A 17,867-nucleotide genomic window follows, 5' to 3' on the forward strand; every position below is an offset into this window, starting at 1 on the left:
TTAATAGCAAGAGTTGAAAAACTGCGAGGATCTGCTTTTTCCTTCCAGGATTTGAAATTTAGTGGTTGTATTTTAAAAGAAACATCTGACCTGTTTAGGACTTTCTCATCAGCTCAAAATTCAATGTTTGGAATATCAGCCACAAGCTATTTAATGTTCAAAGTTTCACTTTGAAAGTTTATCATGTTTAGAGAGAAGTTTTAAGTGCAAAGTGAAGCTACCTGGATTTCAGCTCAGAAACAGGAGAGCTTTGAGAGCAGACACTGTGGGCATCAGGAGGCACTGTCCCTAGCAAGCCATGTGCTAAGAAGGTTGGAGGTAAATCCAGGGAAGAATGTTCTTTTTACTGCTCCTGCTGTCAGGGGGTTGAGATTTCCTGGCCCCATGGAATGACACAGCATGGACTCCCTGCTGCAGCACCTTGCTCAGACTGTCCTTGATGTGCCCACTGCAGCACCTGAGGGGCCACCCCCAAGCCTGTGTGAGCCCAGGAGGGTGGCAGGGCCCAGGGGGAACTGGAGCCTGCAGAGCCCCAGGGGCTGGTGCTGACAATTCCTGCTTGCAGAGTGATGCTCTGCTCTACCTTGTGCCCTCCTGCTGCTGCCTGGGTGCTCCTCATGCCACCTGAGCCCTTGGTGACCTTGGTGTGCTCCTGTGCAGGTGCGGATCGAGGACGACATCGTGGTGACAGCCACGGGCATGGAGCTGCTCACCTGTGTCCCACGGACCGTGCAGGAGATCGAGGCTTTCATGGCAGAAGGCCAGAGCTGTGCCAAAGCATTTGGCTGCCTCTCCAGCCCAAAGCAGTAAACTTCAGGGTGATACTTACTGCCTCAACTAATCAGTCATCATTCTGATTTCATGCTGCAGCATAGAAAATAAAATGCATCCAATTCTTAATAGCAAGAAAATCAGCAGTTTACGTGACCAAGTGGTAGCCAAATAACCCTGCTGCCTTGTCAGAGGGGCTTATACTTCTGTCAGATCTCAACTCAGATGTATCTTGCAATTAAATCTGAATTTTGATGATTGGGACTCTAAAACACCAAATGGATTATCTGAAAGCTATGAGCAATTGTAACACTCTTAAGTCCTTTTTTAAACTTCATCACAAGTACTGTGAAAAACAGAAATAAAAATCAGTTGTTCTCAGTGGACATAATGACATTTTTCTTATGGATCTGTATCCATGTACTAAGCAGAAACAAATTTTTATTAAAATTCTCCTTGGCATCATTTGTGTTCACAACTTTGTGGTCATTTTACTTTTCTGCTCCAGTTCCTGCTTCTTTATCTGACCCTACTACCAATTTGTGCCCTGCAAACTTTGACCCTTCTCTAGCCAGAGTTCCCTGCTCTGGACAGTGGCTGTACTGATCCTTCAAACACATCCCCATGCTCATTAGATTTGTTCATCTATTTGTTCCTTAAAAACACAGATTGCTGTGGTGTTCATGACCCCTAAAAGTTGAAAGAAGGGAATATCTTTGCTGCAGGGCTCATGGTCATTCAGCAGCATATGCTGTGCAGCATGGTAGAGTTATTTTTAACTGTTCAGTGTTACACAGTTCAGAATGAAATAATGTAAATCTTATTTGGATACCTTACAAACATATTGGTACTAGTCACAAAATTATTTTCCACTCATGCAAGATTTAAATTACCAAGAGAAGCTTTTCTTTACTGTAGGTATTCATCAGCTTGCAGGATAATGCATACATTTCTTACATCATAAAATAGCACCATGTGCTGGTAACTACATAAAAGTAAGCTTTCTCACTCTACATACACATCAAAACTCCTGTTCAATATTCAGATTCTGTTGCAGTTTGACTGCAAAGCCACTTCAGAACATCCCTCTGCTGTGCCAGGAGGAGCTGAAGCCACAGCAGAGCATCAGGGCCTTTCTGGGTCTCAGTGCCTGCCCAGTGAGGGTTTCCCACTGAAGGGATCAGCTGAGCCCGTGCCTCAGCACCTGGGTGTGAGCAGCTCAGCTCTGTGGCTCACACAGGACTGACCATGGCTGATGGGAGGGACTGGGAGCTCCCTGTGCCACCTGGGGGCTTGGGTGGTGCCAGGAACCACTGCCACTGCCACTGCCTTGCCAGTACAGAACTGCAGGGACACCCGACGGGGAGAGAATGATGCACCTGACTCCATCTTATCAGAAGGCTAATTAATTACTTTATTATACTATATTATTCTATACTATGTTACATTACATCCAAACTGAACCTGCCAAGCACTCAACCCTGCACACCCTGCACAGAATCTTGTGACTGTCCCCCAACACTCCCAACACACACAGAGCTGGCCCTGACAGGCCAAGGAAACAAAACACCATCACTTTGGGTAAATAATCTCCATATTGCATTTCTCTTTGGCACAACACAGGCACAGCAAAGGATAAGAATTGTCTTTCCTTTCTCTGAGGTTCAGAGAATGTGAATCCCAGCAATATTCTTGGGAAGAATTGTGCCTTGCTTTTCTCTGGGAAGAGAAATGTGGTGACACCCCAGCACCGGATTTAGGCCTGAAACAATTTCCTCAAGAATCCTCATGTACATTGCTCCAGGAGAGCTCCTCCTGCTGAGCAGGTTGGTCTGTGTGACAAGAACCTGCCCTTTATTCCCAACAGCCTGGAGATCCATTGCTATGGAGGAAACTTCATGTGGGACCAAAGAAACGTTGTGAAACGATCCAGAAGACTTCATTCACATCACTCAATTAATAAATAAGCCTATTTACATTTTTTAGAGGTTTCTTGACATTGGTTTGTGAGAGACCAGTGCACGAATTGCTGCCCTTAACTTCTTGACTGTGAAGGGAAACAGTTGTTTCGGGAAAGGAGGTTGTGAGATCAGAAGCTTGTATGTGCTGCTGCACTGATGTTCCTGCTGTGGTGACCGTAATGTTCCACCTCTGAATTCTGTTACCTGCACAAGGACATCAGGCTTTGCTTGGTGGCCTTGCAGATATGAGAACACAGAGACTATACTGGCATTGCTCTGAACTCATTTGCCCCAAAACTCAGGTTTTTTCAGTGCAAAACAGTGCTTGTGGCCCCAGCCCCGTTCCCTCCACAGCCAAGAGTTGTCCTGTGGTGTGGGAGCCCAGCACATCCCTCTGGCTGTCCAGGACACCCAGGATCCCTGCCCAGGGGCTCAGAGACCCTGGCACAGAGCCCAGAACACCTGTGGGTTTGATTATGACCCATGGAGCAAATTACCAACCTTAGATGAAGATCAGCAAACCACAACAGTTTAGGTAGAATAATAGTGAAGTTATCATGGGGTGGAAAAGTCGATTTTGGGGTTTTTGGTATGGGGGTTCAGGAGGCAAGATGGAGGAATCTGGGTGTGTCCAGCCTTTCTCCTTCTTCTTCTTGGCCTCCATCTTCTGCTGTGATGGTGGCACTCACAGATTGGTTTAGAGTAGAAGCTCACTGTCTAACACAGGTGATGGGTATTGGGAAGGAATTGTAACCATTGTACAGGTAGTTTTTAGTATAAAGACATAACCCTGCTCTGGGGGCAGGCAGAGTGCCTGGAACTGTCCTGCTGGGTGGACCTGGCAGGGCAGGAGAAAGAATTTTATAGATAAGGAACAAAGAACAACCTTGAGACCGAGAAATGAAGAGCCCTGAGTGCTTCTTCAAGCACTGGACTGGGAAAAGAGACTTTTAACAATTCTCAGGGTCACTCTGAGCAGCAAGAGATCCTGACACTGTGGCAGGTTCTGAACATGCCAGGGGATGATGATGATGATGATGATGATGATGATGATGATGATGATGATGATGATGATGATGATGATGATGATGATGGTTCACTGCTGTGGGCACTGTACCCTGCTGCTGCTGCTGCTGCTGTTTTATAGTAGCACAGCCAGATGAGGAAAGGAGGAGAGCTCTGGAGCTGTTGCAGCTGGGAGGCCCCCCCGGGCTGCGCTGGGCGCTGGCAGAGCCGGAGCGGGGCCGGGCCGCAGAACAGGTCGGGCAGGGAGGAGGCAGAGCCGGTTCTGGCCTGGGCGCGGCCGCTCGGAGCCGCCGGGCCCGGGCAGCGCCCAGCGCCCCCCCCCGAGGCAGGCGGGGACGCTCGGGCTCTGCTGGGCATGGGGCACCCTCGCCCCACTGCCCTCCATCATCAGGCCCACGGACTGGGGGATGTCAATGCCATCCTTCATTCCAGATTGTTCTGCAATTATGATCATTTTTATCCACTTAAGCAAAAAGTGAATTAAACATTTTTAACTAAATTCGGGAGGGGAGGGGAAATAAACCTTTTTTTAAAAGGCAAAGTGATATTTAATACTTTAAAAAGTGGTGTTTAATAATTTTAAGTGTATTAATGGGGTGAAAGTACAGGTTATGGCGAATTTTCTTTTTGACTACATCAAGATGTTTTATTCTGTCATGTTTTCCCAAATGCCTTTTCCCCTTGGCACAAACAGACTTGAATAGAGTTGGCACTGAAGTAACAGAATGTGTCTTATGCCGAGCAAATTTGTGTGTTTTAGAAACGTCTGAGCACTTCTGAAAGGATACATGTAAATTGTCCCAGCAAATTGCTGGAGCTCCCTGGGGTTGGGTGCACTCTGAATTTACCTGCTGATTACCCTGCTGCAGCTACAGGGGGTGTTCCAGGAGTGCAGCCTCCCTGGGGGCTGGAGCAGACCCCTTCCCTTGGGGGACAGTGAGAAAATGGGAATCAGCTTTCCTGGGAAATGTGCTGTAACTCCTTGTGTACTGACAGGATCCTGCCACAGACTGGAGCTAAGAATCATGAGTCAAAAGGAAAATCTTTTAACTTTTATAGGTCCACAGTGAAATTTTCTGTGCCCTGCAGCAGAGGGTGAGATGGAGGTACTCTGTTGCCACAGGGCCTGGGCTGCTTCACCCTGGGGGAACCTACCCTTGCTCCTTGGAGCTGCTTTGGCAGGGGGGGCTTGCAATAAGCCTGAGCCCTTTCTTGCAGCCTCTCCCTGGGGCACGTTTAAACCTGGATTTGTTCCAATCACGAGTGAGGTGCTGCACAGAGCCATTGCTCCTCCTGGGCCTTGTCCTGCTGCCAGCCAAGGACGAGCATCATTGTCCCAGTGCCAGTCAAGGACAGGGATCCTTGTTCCAGTGTCAGCCAAGGCCAGGGATCCTTGTCCTGGTGTCACCAAGTCAGGGATCATCGTCAGCCAAGGCCAGAAATCTTTATCCCACTGTCCCCAAGGCCAGGGATCGCTGCCCCACTGTCCCCAAGGCCAGAGATCTTTGTCCCAGTGTCCCCAAAGCCAGGGGTCCTTGTCCCACTGTCCCCAAGGCCAGGGCTGTCCCCAGCTGTGCCCAGTGGGGGGACAAGACCAAGGTGCTGTGCAGAGGCCGTGCCGTTCAGGGTCACTCTGGCCCTGTCCCTGTCAGGCTCTGAGCACTGTGGCCATCGCCCTCTGTCACACGCTGCTGTCATTGGTGGTGTCACTGTCATTGGTGGTGTCACTGTCACTGACTGTTTTCTCATCTGGTTGTTGTTAAATTGTGAATTGTTCCAGTAACAGTAAATTGTGATCTCAACCCCTAATCTGCATTTGGGCTCTCTCACCTGAGGGTTGGGGGATGAGAGTGGCTGTGGGGTTTATTTTCCACTTGGGCTTAAACCACAGCATCAGTAAAAAAAAAAAACAGTGCACTGATAAACCAGAAATTTCATTTTCCAAACAAATTACTTTTATAACTCAGTGGTTTGGTTTTAAACATGAAGGAAAAGGGATCAGAGATGTCAGGAGCAACAGGTGGAGAAGTCACCCGTGAGAGCTTTGGAAAGAGGATCACCCTCACTCAGGAGAGAGCCAAGAAATCATTTCCACCAAAATCACAAACAAACAGCCAAGGGTGCAGCTGCTGTTCAGACTGGTAGAGGAGGGCCCCACAGCAGCCTGGCAAACCAACTTCAGGACAAGGGGGCAGCCAGCCCCAGGGCAGGTCAGAGATCCAGGGAAGAGATCAGGCTGGCCTTTCCACCAGGGACGTGCAGTTAACAAAGGAGATGCCTTCAGGTCATCTTTTCCCTTGGAATTTTTGGTGTTCTGCTTCTCTCCCCACCTCCCATCTAAATGCAATATATTTTCAGTCTTAAATTCCCTTTTCTTTTTTTTTTTTTTTTTTTGCCTTTTTTGTTAAATCAGACATTTAGACAAAACTGTAGTGAGTTTCTGATGGCTTCCATGGAGCAGAAACCTGAGAGGAAGAGGGGAATAGAGACTATTGCACTGATTTCTCCAAGACAGCTGTGTGACTTGGGCAACTCTGCACTTGAGGAAGATAGAAAAGGGATGGGAAAAATGAGGCCACTACAAGCAAAACATTTTTATTAGCTCCTGGTATTTCAACCCTACCAACTTCAGATGCAGTTAGAATGAAAAAACATATCTGTAAAAAGTCTAACATAATCCAAAACAATCCATCCAAGTTTTCCACATGTATTAAAAGTTTAAATTCAAAAAAGAACTTTTCAAGGTTTAATTCTCTAACAGTATCTTCATAGAGATAACATCCAAGTTTTTTTCTAAGTGCAGATACAGAGCAAACAAGCATCCTCCAAAATAATCTATGGACAAAGGTAGTGTGAAGAGGGAAATTAAGACAGTGTAGTAATCTACAAGACAGACACACAGGTTAAATGTAAAATAACCATACCATCAATGAAATATTTAAAAATGAAAATAAATTAAAGTTAATCAAAGTTCCTGTTTTACTTTGTTTAAATCCTCAGTATAGCACATAGCACTGCAGTATGGATCATGGCAAAGACTAAGCAGTAGCAATAAAAAAGTTGCTACAGAAAAACTTCTATGGAAATAAAACAAGGCTAAAGATACTCCTTCACACAGATCTATGATGGCTGTAGAAATTCCACTGAATCAGTTACTAGGGCCATTTATTTTTAAAATCACTGTAAATTTCTGCAATGTCAGCCAGCAGTGATCCATGGATCCCAGTTCAACACCTGCTGTCCTGCCCCTTCCACTGCTAAGCCAAGCTGCACTTTTTCTTCTCCCCAATACCTCCTTCCCAGCAAGAATGCAATTTTGCAGGGCACAGGTTTTTGGTAGCACTTTGAAATTTCCTGGGAAAAAAAAGCTCTTGTTCTCCTAAGGCCCCAGTCACTATGTGAGCAATATGAAATACAAGCTTTAATAAAAGGCTTTTATTGTCAGTGTGCTGCTTTGCCTCTTGTAATGATGCTTCATGTGCCATTTGGAGGCCAAGTGCCTGTACATCTCATCAGAGCATATTGTTGTTTTTCTGGTGAGCACTGGTAAGCATCCCAGCTCACTATTACTACAACCTCCCCATTAACTATAACTGGGCAGGAGGGACCTATATGGTGCTTCATAGGACTTAAATTCTACAGATTTAAAGTAAAAAGCAAAAATTCTCCACAGCCTTTGCAGTTTGTAATATGTAATGGAGAAAACAAAAGGCTAAAATGCTCTAACAGGTATTTTAAAAATGTTCTGTTCAATCACAAGTTTCTGATACTACAGTGAGCCATCCTGCTGGATTCCTCCCATTATGCAAAGTCTAAAATGGTGAGTATTCCTGTGAAAATGTTATCTCCTAAATATTACATTCCTAGTTAGCTAGGAGTTCAGATCTGCACAAATCTTTGAGGAGAAAAATATTTAAAACAAACAGTTAACCAGTTTCTGGTTTAATTGTTACAAATCTTCAGTGTTAAATCTAAAAGAAGAAAATCTCCACAAAACAATGGCTAAAGGTACAGCTTTTGCTGGGTTACTGCACGGGCACTGCAGACAAGCTGCAGCTCAAGAGTTTGTTTCATAAAGTCGCAGGTTTCTACTGTCCACTGCTTTCTGCATTTGTTGTGGTGGTCTCAGTGCCAACAGGTTGCACATTATCTGCAAAATTGTGGGCATGCTCAAGGAACAAGTCTTTCAGTACGCTCAGCTCCTTGGTCAGGAGTTTAATTTTTGCCTCTAAACGTTCATTTTCTTCTTTAAGCTGGTTGACCCTCTGCAGTGTGTCCTGTGCCTTCTGCTTGCTTTTTAAGCGGCTCTTTTTCACCGCCATGTTGTTCCTCTCTCTGCGCTGGCGATACTCATCGCTGTTTCTATCCACAAAGGAACTTTTCTTTCCCTGTTTGCTCGGAGGCACAGCTTTGCCTCCACCACCAGGACTGACTGGCACCAGCTGGGGAACCTGCTGCAGACCACTGGAGTGTGCTTGAGTGTGGATCACACTTACTCCGCTCGCATCTGTGGTGGGGTTCTGTTGGGATGTCTTGCTCATTTGGGCAGGCTGTTCTTGGACACAGCAGAATTTATTAGGAGACTGAAAACTCTTGGGTTTCTAGAAGGTGTTTCCAATGGATCTTCACATGGATTAAGAGCAAGGTGAACCTAGTAGGGGAAAAAAAAAGCTATTAAAGATGCTGGCTTCAGCTACAATCTTATACATCACTGGCTCTAGCAGAAGTACTGATGGTACATCTGGCATAACACGTCATAACTGTGCTGGAAGTGGAAAAGCTGCCAGCTACATTTCTGAAGTCTCCAACATATTTGGATTGGATGGAACTATTAGTGGGTCATCTAGTCAAGCTGTTTGAATTGTTCACTGGCTTCACTCAGTTATTCCAAAGCCATCCCTGATGGATGGGTGTCTAGCCTAGCCTCAAATATCTCCAGTTTCACAACCTCTGTCTTGGCAACATGTTCCACTGTCTAACTTTTCCTCCAGTTATACAATTTTCTTAGTCTTCAGACTGGAGTTTTCCTTCTGTGGCTTAAACCTATTAACAGCCTGACTCTTGACCAACAGGGGTATTTGATCCTTGTCCTCTTCGGACCACATCTCTGGGTGTATCCGCAGACAAATTCCTCCCTGATCTCTTTTCTCTGGAGCAAGGGTGCTCAGCCTGTCCACCTTTTCTCAACCACCTTACAGCACTTGTTTTGAAGATGATGTTCAAATTGATGGCTGTTGTCTGGTCTACTGGTACTGAGTGGAAAAATAAATCTATGGAAGAAGGCAGGGCATTGCAAAGGCAGTGTCTGGGTGACATTCCACCACAAGCAGTGTGCTGAGCCTGTAACTCAAGGTGGGACAGGAGCACAGGCTGATGGCAGGGTAGATCACTACAACAGAGGACTGTCACCCATAAAGAGACAGCAACCACAGCTGACTCATCCATAAATAAGGTCACCTGCGTGGTTGGTGCACTGGTCACTGTCCCCTCTCCTGTCCAGCACACAAACCTCCTGATGAGCAAGACATCCTCTCACCTGACTGACGTGCTCCCGCTGCTGAGGTCAGCCTGCTCCTGGCCCTACTGGTGGCACAAGGAGGATTCCACCACAGCTGCAGGGCCAAGGCCCTGGCAAGGCTAACAGCAGGTCCCCTTCTCTTCTCATCTCACAGGATGACTTCCTATATGGCTGGGAGAGAAGAGGGGAAGGACAACAGGATGGTCCTAAGCACCTACCTATGGCTCCAGTGAAAAACACCCAGTGATCAGTCAAATCAGTGTGGATTGTCATGTTGAGGAAAGCCTTTAAGTGGCACTAAACAATCCTAGTGCAAGGTCAGGCTGTGTGGCAGCAGTGCAGCCCAGCACTGTCACACAGACATGCAGTATCACACAAGCAGTGTGACACATCCTCCAGGGGGCTGGGGAAAAGCTGCAGCAGCACTGGGCAGAGCTGACTGGACTGCCAGGATGAGCAGAGTCCAGCCCAGGAACACCTCTCACATCTGTAACAGCAGAGGGATGGCTGAGGAATGGAGTGATGTGTGAGAGGTCTGTAGTGAGCCCCTGTGTGTCACTGGTCCTAAACTCACAGGTTCATCAGCTGTGTCCTGTTCCTGATTGTTTTTCTCAGCAGTCTGTGTTGCTGTTTTACTTTTGGAAGGGCTATCTTTATTAAAATGTCAAAATTCAACTGTGCAGATCAACTGCATATTTTCTTCCATGATGAAGGAGCCACAATGAGATGCAGCTGCACAGTGTGGTTCAATAACATTCATGGAAAAGCCCACTAAATTTGGCTTGAATGTTACTCAAAATTAACATTCTCTGTCACCAAGAGGTCTTCTACTTGTGAAGCATACCCACACCCTTCCTATCAAGGAATCTTTTCATTTTCCTATTTCAGGGCAGAATGAGACCATCAACACTTTCTGACACCTGGGGAGCTGTATCTAAATACATAGTGTCTGACACCTCTGTGTTAGCATTTCCCCAACTGCAACTCTTAAAGCAACTTTAGCAAAGCCTGTTTCAGTGTCAGCTCCTGACCTGACAAGCAGTTAGGCTGGGCAGCTGCCCTGAGCACCCAGCTAGGGAGTGTTCTGTGCCCAGCACCAGACTGGCAGGGCCGGTTGTAGCAGCTGTGCTGTGTAATTGCACAGACATTTTTAGTCGAGGTGTAAGTGCCTGCTCCTCTTAGAGCATACACTGGCCTTGTTTGCATTTTATTTTACAGCAGAGGATTTCTGCAGCCCTCAAAGCATATACAGGTATACAGTTCTCTTAGGTTGTCTCTGCCAAGTAGATTTTTGACACCTTTTCCAAATCAAACAGAATGCTCTGCTGTCTCCTCTGCTTCAACACATTTCAGTGCCTGCAAAGTTCACCTGGGCAGGCCAGTTATGTAACCCACACCATCTTCACAATCTGATTTTTGTGCTCCTACTACAGAGGAAGGGGTGGCTCCTGCTCCCAAAGGAGCCCCACCTGACATGTGACAAGTTTCTTCACCAGGTTCCATGTGCTACTTCTCTCTATGCTATCAAAACTATTTCACACTGCTTTAACACTTCTTTCCTATCTCTATTAGATTTCCCTATGATTCAATTAAAAAACTATTTGTCCCATTAAACCTAATATAAATGAAGTATTTTAGCTGGGCAGTACATGGATATAAGCAGAGAAGATAACCAGTGTAACACCTCTCAAACAAGAATTCCAGCCCTGCCTGCTAGAACAGACCTCCCTCAGTTCCTTCCCACTGGAACTGATTTGGTTTTTATTAAATTACTGTTTCTTGAGTGAGACATACTCTTATCTAGCCTGATGATCAGAACCCTTAACTGGGCCAGGTGACACCTGGATTCCTGTTCTGCTCCAAAGAATATGCAGAGCAAGTAGCACTAAACTAGCACCAGCACTGAACTGCATCACAGAGCTACAGAGTGCCAACTGAGGCTTGGAACTTGGTTTATCCCCCTGGTATTTGGAGGCTGGATGCCTATCACCAGCTGTCAGAAGGCTGTCCCAGGTAGCAGCAGGTGCTGTGGGCATCCTTCTAGGAGATTTAAAGGCAGCAGGACACACAGAGGGGACTCTCAGGAAGGGTGAGGTGAAGGCCATGGTCCCTGGGGGAGGCACACAGGGCTCACACCTCCCTGCACACACCCACAGCTGCTCCCAGCCCCTCCACACAGGTTGCTTCCCTGTGACTGCTGACAGCCCCAGCACAGCAGGACACAACTCCTCAGGGAGCCAGCCCAGTTTCCCAGCATCTTGTTCCCATAAAGCTGCTCATGAGCTTCAGCTCAGCAACAGCCCTAGGCTGGTTCCACCCAACACATGGTACTGCTTCCAGTGGCCAGTTAGAACTGCCTGGTTCTCTCCTTGGGCCACCAACTGGCCACCCAGGAAACCCACTGGCCACCCACTACAGCATAATAGCTGGTAACTCAAGAGGTGTCTTCTCAGGCAGAAAGATGTTTCTTACTGTCTCACAGTACTCCTCAGGGACCAGTGAAGCAATGAAGGCCCTCATTTGCTTTCACACATACAAAAAATAAAAATAAAGACATTAAACTTCCAAATGTTTGCTTTGACAAAAAAAAAAAGTCAAAAAACCCCCAAAACTGTTTTGTCAATTAAATCAGTATTTGTTTTTTAACTTGGTAGAAAAAGATACAAAATGCTTCTCTCTGCTCCTTTCTTGAGGTGTAACTATGGTGATTCTGATCGTTAGTCAGAATAACTTTATTGCACAAATTCACAAAGCTGTCCTGTCAAATGCAAAATCAGTCCCAACCTGAACAGCAATAGGGACCTCTCTTCTCTCAGGCTTCACTAGGAATAGAGATAGGATCCTGGATAAGATCCCTCCTGACAGGATCCGAGTCTGGACTGCAATGACCCCGCACTAAGGCCAGTGGCACGGAGCTCCGGGCACGATTTGCAGAACCACGGGAGCGCCGCTCCTGCACGGGTCCCACTCGCAGGTGTGCAGGAGCTGGTGCTAACACTCACTGCGGGCTGGGACACACCGCTGCTGGCCCTAGATTGGAGCTCAACCCCAATTCTTGTCAGAGCTGACACCATTACTTCTCACATTTATTTCAGAATCTCCGTTTTTAATACACATCTTAAAAGACAAATACACTCTGACATCCTTAACAGACTGTAACAGAACACATAAACATGTAATTTAACATGACAGAACCCCGGACACTGGGAGGCAAGGAGGTATCAGAACACTGTCTTTGGAATTAAAACGCCAGCTGGGACTTCTAACGACAAACCAATTCCTTAAATCCCAAAGTTCAATTCCTTAAATCCCAAAGTTCTGCCAATGCTAAGCGCTTATGCTTTCGGAAGCGGCTCTGCACGGCCCCGTTACGGAGCTGGGGCTCTTCCTGCCGGATGTCAGCGCCAAGGCCGACGCGGAGCTCCCTGCCTGCCAAACCCCGGCTTCAAACTCGCCACCGGAGCTACGGCAACTCGCGAGGGGCCCGACACGTCGGCCCCGAGGCTCCCCGGGCGGTACCGGGCGGGTACGGGCCGCGCTCCCCGGCTGCCCCTCGGCCGGCCGCGCTCCCGCCGCGCCGTCAGCCCCCGGAGCCGCCCCGGCGCGGCCTCGCTCCAACCCCCCCCCCCCGCCCCGGGCCGGGACCGACCGCGGGGACCGGCACCGGCCCGGCCCTCCCCGGCGGGCCCATGGCGCCGCCGCCGCCCTCCCCGGGCCGCCCGCCCGCCGAGGCCGCGCCGCTCCTCCCCCGTCCGAGCGGGGCGCGGGGGTGCCCGGCGCTGCCAAGCCGTGACTTCACCGGGGGAGGGGAGGGGAGGGAGCCGGGGCCGCCCGCCGATTGCATCACGCGCTGCCGAGCGGGGCCCGGCGGGCGGGGGCGGCCGCGGCCCCCCGGCCCCGCACGCGCCCCCCGCGCTTACCTGAGCGGCGCGAGCGGCGGGAGGGGCCGGGCGGGCCGCGCTCGGTACCGTGCGCGTGCGGCCAGCGCCGATTGCGACACCGCGCGGGCCGGCCCCGCCCCGGGTGATGCAACCGCCGCGCGATCGGCACCGCGCGCGGCCAATCAGCGCCCGCCGGGGGCGGGGCCGCGCCCGGAGGGGCTCCTGGGGGGCGGGGGGGGCGGCAGCGGCAGTGGCGGGGCTGGAGCGGAGCCCGCGGGTTGCGTGCGGGCCCAGGGAGCCGAGGACGGGCCCGGGGAGCTCCGCCGGAGCCCGAGAGCTCGGCCACGACCACGGCCTAGAGAGCCTGGCTACAGTCACGGCCCGAGCGAGCCGGGTCACTGCCTCAGCCCGGCCGCGGCACGAGGGAGCCCGGCCACGGCCTGAGGGAGCTGAGCACGGGCCCGGGGGAGCCCAGCACCGGCCTGAGCGAGTCCGGCCACGGTCACCGCCACGGCCTGAGCGAGCCCGGCCACTGCCTCAGCCCGGCCACGGCCTGAGCGGATCTGGTCACGGTCACGGCCATGGCCCGAGAAAGCTCAGCACGGGCCCGGCCTGAACGAGCCCGGCCACGGCCGCTCGCAGCGTTTGTGTCCCGGCGCTGCCGGAGCCGCGCTGACGGAAAACGCTCCCGGGCCACGCGTGTCGCTGGGCCCGCTGTGCCCCCAGAGCCGTTTTCCCCTCTCCGCCGGGGAGCGCGAGGAGAGCCCGCCCCGCCCGGCCCGGGGGCTGGCGGGGAGCGAGGCGGCCGCGTCCCAGCGCCGGTGGGAAGCGGGTCCCGCCCGTATTCAGGAGGGTCCGGCACCTCCCTCAGCCCGAGGGGGAGAAGCCGAAGGCAGCGGTTCCCGGCCGAGTCCCTGCGCGGGCAGAGCGGGCAGCTCGTCCCGGACCGGCGGCAGGCACAGCGCAGCCCCGGTGTGCCCGGCCGGGCGGTGCTGGGCGTGCCTGCCACAGCCCCTGCGTTCGATCCTCGTGTGCGCCACTCGCGGAGGGGCTGGACTCCATGAGCCCTGTGGGTCTCTTCCAGCTCGGAATAATGTTCTGTGATTCTGGTGAAGTTGGCCAGTGCCCCACGGGCATCGGAGTTGATGGCGGTGTGTCTCTGTACTGATTGGCATCTTCTAATTGTTCCCAGGCTCTTAATTAGCACCTGGCAGTGTATTCCCATCTCGATCCTAGCTGCCGTGAGGTTTGCCTCCTTAGAATGTTGTGAGATCAAGGGGAAGGAATGCCAAAGACATCCCAAAAAAGTATCAACAGTTCTCTTGACAACAGAAATTACGGCAAATTTCTAAATTTCATAGATTCCTGGTTAATTTTTCTTTTCTAATTTACTATTAGAATAATAAATGCTGGCAGACTAGGAAACATCTGGATCTTAGAGTTAAATGTCAAAGGAAGGTTTTGCACCATTTCACTGGTATATTTGTTGTTATAAAATACATCACTTTTTGGGGAGAAGAGTTCTTTTTGCCCTTAATATTTTCCAGACACTTTGTTTTGTATCACTTTTGTTCTGCCCAAACAAGTATATACTTACTATATATATATCCACACATGTGCTCACAACCCAAGCTGTGTGGGAGCAAGGTGTGTTTGCAGCTCCCTGAGTGGGAAATGTACACTTCAATACACAGGTGTGTGTGTGTTTGCAGTGGGCAGGTCTCAAAATCATCTGTTTATAAGGTAGGCAAGTTTGGAACAAGTTCAAGTGTGCAGGCAGTAAAAACAATACTGTTGGAAAAGTGGGATTTTTTTAATGTAGAGAAAAAACAAGTTAAGGATCTATGCTCCTGTGAGACCTGCTTGAAAATGTTTTATGTCTGCAAAAGACTTGTGAATAATTAGGTTTGTAAATACAGTTGCAGAGCTCAGTAATGTAGATAAAATTATTTATATTTACCATTTTTATGGCTGGCTGATGTTGTGGAGGGGTTTTGTTTTTGTGAAGCCCTGTGGAAAATAAACCATATTTGCAGAAAAATTCCAAGGGTTAGTCTGGGCAAACAGTTTTACTCAGCTCATTTACCACAAAGATACTTTTCCTTGTCAGTCATCAAGCATTTGCTTTAACTTCTTTAATGTTTTTCTGCTTCTTAATTGAAACTGTTAAATTTTCTGTGACAATGACTCATCCATCTATAGCTGGAGTGAAATTCCAGGTAAGCTTTAGGCATGATCCTTTGCTCACAATAGTTAAGTGTGTGTGCTCTTAGGATGCTTTCGTAGGATTTTCGAGCTCTTTATGGCCATTCATTCATTAATCCTCATCAAAGATAGCTGAAGAAAATAAAATGCAGACACACTTAGTCTCACAGAGCCTGACTATTTTAAACATTAAAGCTCACACATAATTCCCTGCATGCAAGACACTCCAGTGCTTGGTTGGCATTATATGCTGTTAAAGGAAACCATCACACAGTTTTTGCAGGATTTAAAACAGAATATCATGGGAGCAATCTAAAAAGGGAGCACAGAAATCTCTGGACACTGGGCAGAGGCACTGAAATACACATTTCCCTGCTTTTGTACAGGTTGTGCAGCTCTGAGGGGGTGTCAGGAGCAGCCTGATCCCTGCTGGGACAGAGCCCTTCTCCCTCTGATCCTGGGGGTGTTTCTGCAGCAACTGCTTACCCAGATATGCACATCATGCTGGAATAGTGGCTTACTTCCACATGCATTAGCCAGTCTCACAGTTGTTAAAAGACTTTAGTTCTAGAAAATAATTACACTGCTACTCAGTGTGCTCAGGTAATCTACAGCAACTCCCATTCAGAGGCAGAAAGGCCGTTGAGGAAATGGAAACGCTGGCAGCTGGAGGCAGAAGGTACAAAGGGGAGAGGAGCCTGTAGGGACAAGTGTCCCTGTTTACTGCCCACTCAGTGTGTTCCCTTAACACAAAAACATTTAGAGGTTCCCTGGTGCCTTTTACTCAGAGTGAAAATTGCTTTGTTGCCCTTGGAATAGTTTCTGTTGTGTCTGATTCCATTGTTCACCCATGTTTCCTCTGTCTTCATGAGCAATTATTTCTTTGTCTTAAAATAAAAAACCCTACAAACTCCTGGACTGCAACCTACACATTAAAAAATGTTTCTTTCCATAAGCATTTGCCTCTGTTTCCCTCATGGGTAAGCCTTTGCTGGTTTATTTTTTTTTTTTTTACTTCAGACTTGCACATTTCAGTTAAAAGTTTACTTTTCAAACATGATGCTGCTGTGTGCTTTTTCACTCTAGTCTAACAGCCAGGCTTTTGAATTCTAGAGAAGAAATTACTAATTTCTCTCCAGTGATTTAGAAGAGAGAAAAATAAATATTTTTTAGATGCAGTTTACAGATGGAAATAAACAGGCCCCTTAGGTAAAAACACATAATTCCAGGCTGTGAGGAACACTCAGCTGTATTTAAGGGCAAATGCACTGAATTATACCAAAATAAAACATTTTCTTGGTAACTGCTACCCCTTTTCTTGGTATTCTCAACCTAGCTTTACTCAAAAGTGGAAAGATTCAATATGATTACATTGCTTATGATCACCAAGCAGATGGCATTCATTCAGGAATATCCCAGAAATACAAAGTCTGTAATAGAGGTTTTCTGTAATCTTATTATTGCAAATCTCCCTTCTCTTACCAGCCCTGCATTTTGGTATTACAAGAATTACTTTTCGTGTTCAGGACTGACCTGCACCGAGACCAAAATCCTGTTGTTAGAAAACTGAATTTTGCAGAGCTGAGGCTATTAAAGCTTCAGAAAGCAGAAGGATCACTGAGTTTCTTTTCTTGGGACTCTGGCTATATTAAAAAAAAAATTAAACACAAAGAGAAAAAGCAATATGAATAGCTCTGCCTATTGATTTGGAAAAGCTTATACTTCCTAAGCAGAGATTTGGGTTTTTCACTATGATTTAATAATTTAAAGGACAGAAACTTATCTAATAGCTGATTTGTCAGAGGTAGCCTTTTTGGCTAGGTGAGGAGAAAGGAAAGATAGCATAGTGGTGGTCACTATTTCAGTACCATACTGCTGATTCTAGCACTGACTCGCTGCAGCCTTGGAAAGTCACAGTGCTTTTGTTCTAGCAAATAGTAAGTAAAGAAAGGAACCAATCTGTTCTAATAGCAAACATCCATTTTATTGTCACATTGCCTGGAGTTCATTTGCAGGAAAAATTGAGTGCCTTTGTTCTCTCTCTCTATGCAGCTAGTAACTTGTAACAAAGTATTTCCAGTTTCTAGTTCTGCATCTTCCAGAACTACTTCCCTTTATTTGCACTTCCCAAAATATCCAGGTTATCTAGATATCTGGAGTTACTTATGTTGGTTTCTGAAAATCAATTAACTCAATTACTAAATGCAATGGTTCTTAAATGGAGGAGGCCAAAACCCCCATAATAGACAGCTGTTCCCCACAACTTCAGCAGGCTGTTGGGTGGTGGCAAAAGGAATCAGGCTAACACAGAAACCTTACAGAGTCTGAAAAAACTAATAGATCAATGAGATACATACATCATAGAGTAGAAAACAAATGCATTGATGATTTGGATGCTGTTAGAACAAGCCCAAGCTGTCACTTCTACAGGCTTTACATGCTGTGCTTCTCCAGCTACTGCTGTTCCCATTTCCCTCTACAGCTTTGAGGGGATTGAGAGGTTTG

At 47.9% G+C, this 17,867-nt stretch overlaps 2 protein-coding genes across 6 annotated transcripts in view; one reads left to right on the forward strand and one right to left on the reverse strand.

Annotated features, from left to right (window-relative positions):
• The window catches only part of PEPD (peptidase D), a 423,809-nt gene that overhangs the window by 208,119 nt on the left and 197,823 nt on the right, over window positions 1-17,867 (forward strand). For 3 of the 4 annotated variants that reach the window (XM_077185106.1, XM_054640499.2, XM_077185105.1), the window contains one exon: window positions 661-1,236. The exons of the other annotated variant lie outside the window; for it this stretch is intronic. In XM_077185106.1, the coding sequence (XP_077041221.1) occupies window positions 661-810 (150 nt within the window). In that variant the 3' untranslated portion in view covers window positions 811-1,236. Of the gene's footprint in view, window positions 1-660; window positions 1,237-17,867 lie in introns of those variants that run through there. 4 annotated transcript variants of the gene reach the window in all.
• CEBPG (CCAAT enhancer binding protein gamma) lies at window positions 6,338-13,324 on the reverse strand. Of its 2 annotated transcripts, XM_054640501.2 has the most exons (3): window positions 13,197-13,324; window positions 9,295-9,447; window positions 6,338-8,409 (listed from the first exon to the last, which is right to left on the reverse strand). In XM_054640501.2, the coding sequence occupies exon 3, from the start codon at window positions 8,297-8,299 to the stop codon at window positions 7,847-7,849; it is 453 nt and encodes a 150-aa protein (XP_054496476.1). In that variant the 5' UTR covers window positions 8,300-8,409; window positions 9,295-9,447; window positions 13,197-13,324; the 3' UTR covers window positions 6,338-7,846. The 2 variants fall into 2 exon arrangements, with proteins under 2 accessions (XP_054496476.1, XP_054496475.1); XM_054640500.2 differs by lacking the exon at window positions 9,295-9,447.

The sequence above is a fragment of the Agelaius phoeniceus genome, chromosome 12 (assembly GCF_051311805.1).
Source record: "Agelaius phoeniceus isolate bAgePho1 chromosome 12, bAgePho1.hap1, whole genome shotgun sequence".
NCBI classification, from domain to species: Eukaryota; Metazoa; Chordata; class Aves; order Passeriformes; family Icteridae; genus Agelaius; species Agelaius phoeniceus.

Coding starts and splice junctions, on each gene's coding strand:
- CEBPG (XM_054640500.2), bottom strand. CDS start 8,299: ATGAGCAAGACATCCCAACAGAACCCCACCACAGATGCGAGCGGAGTA.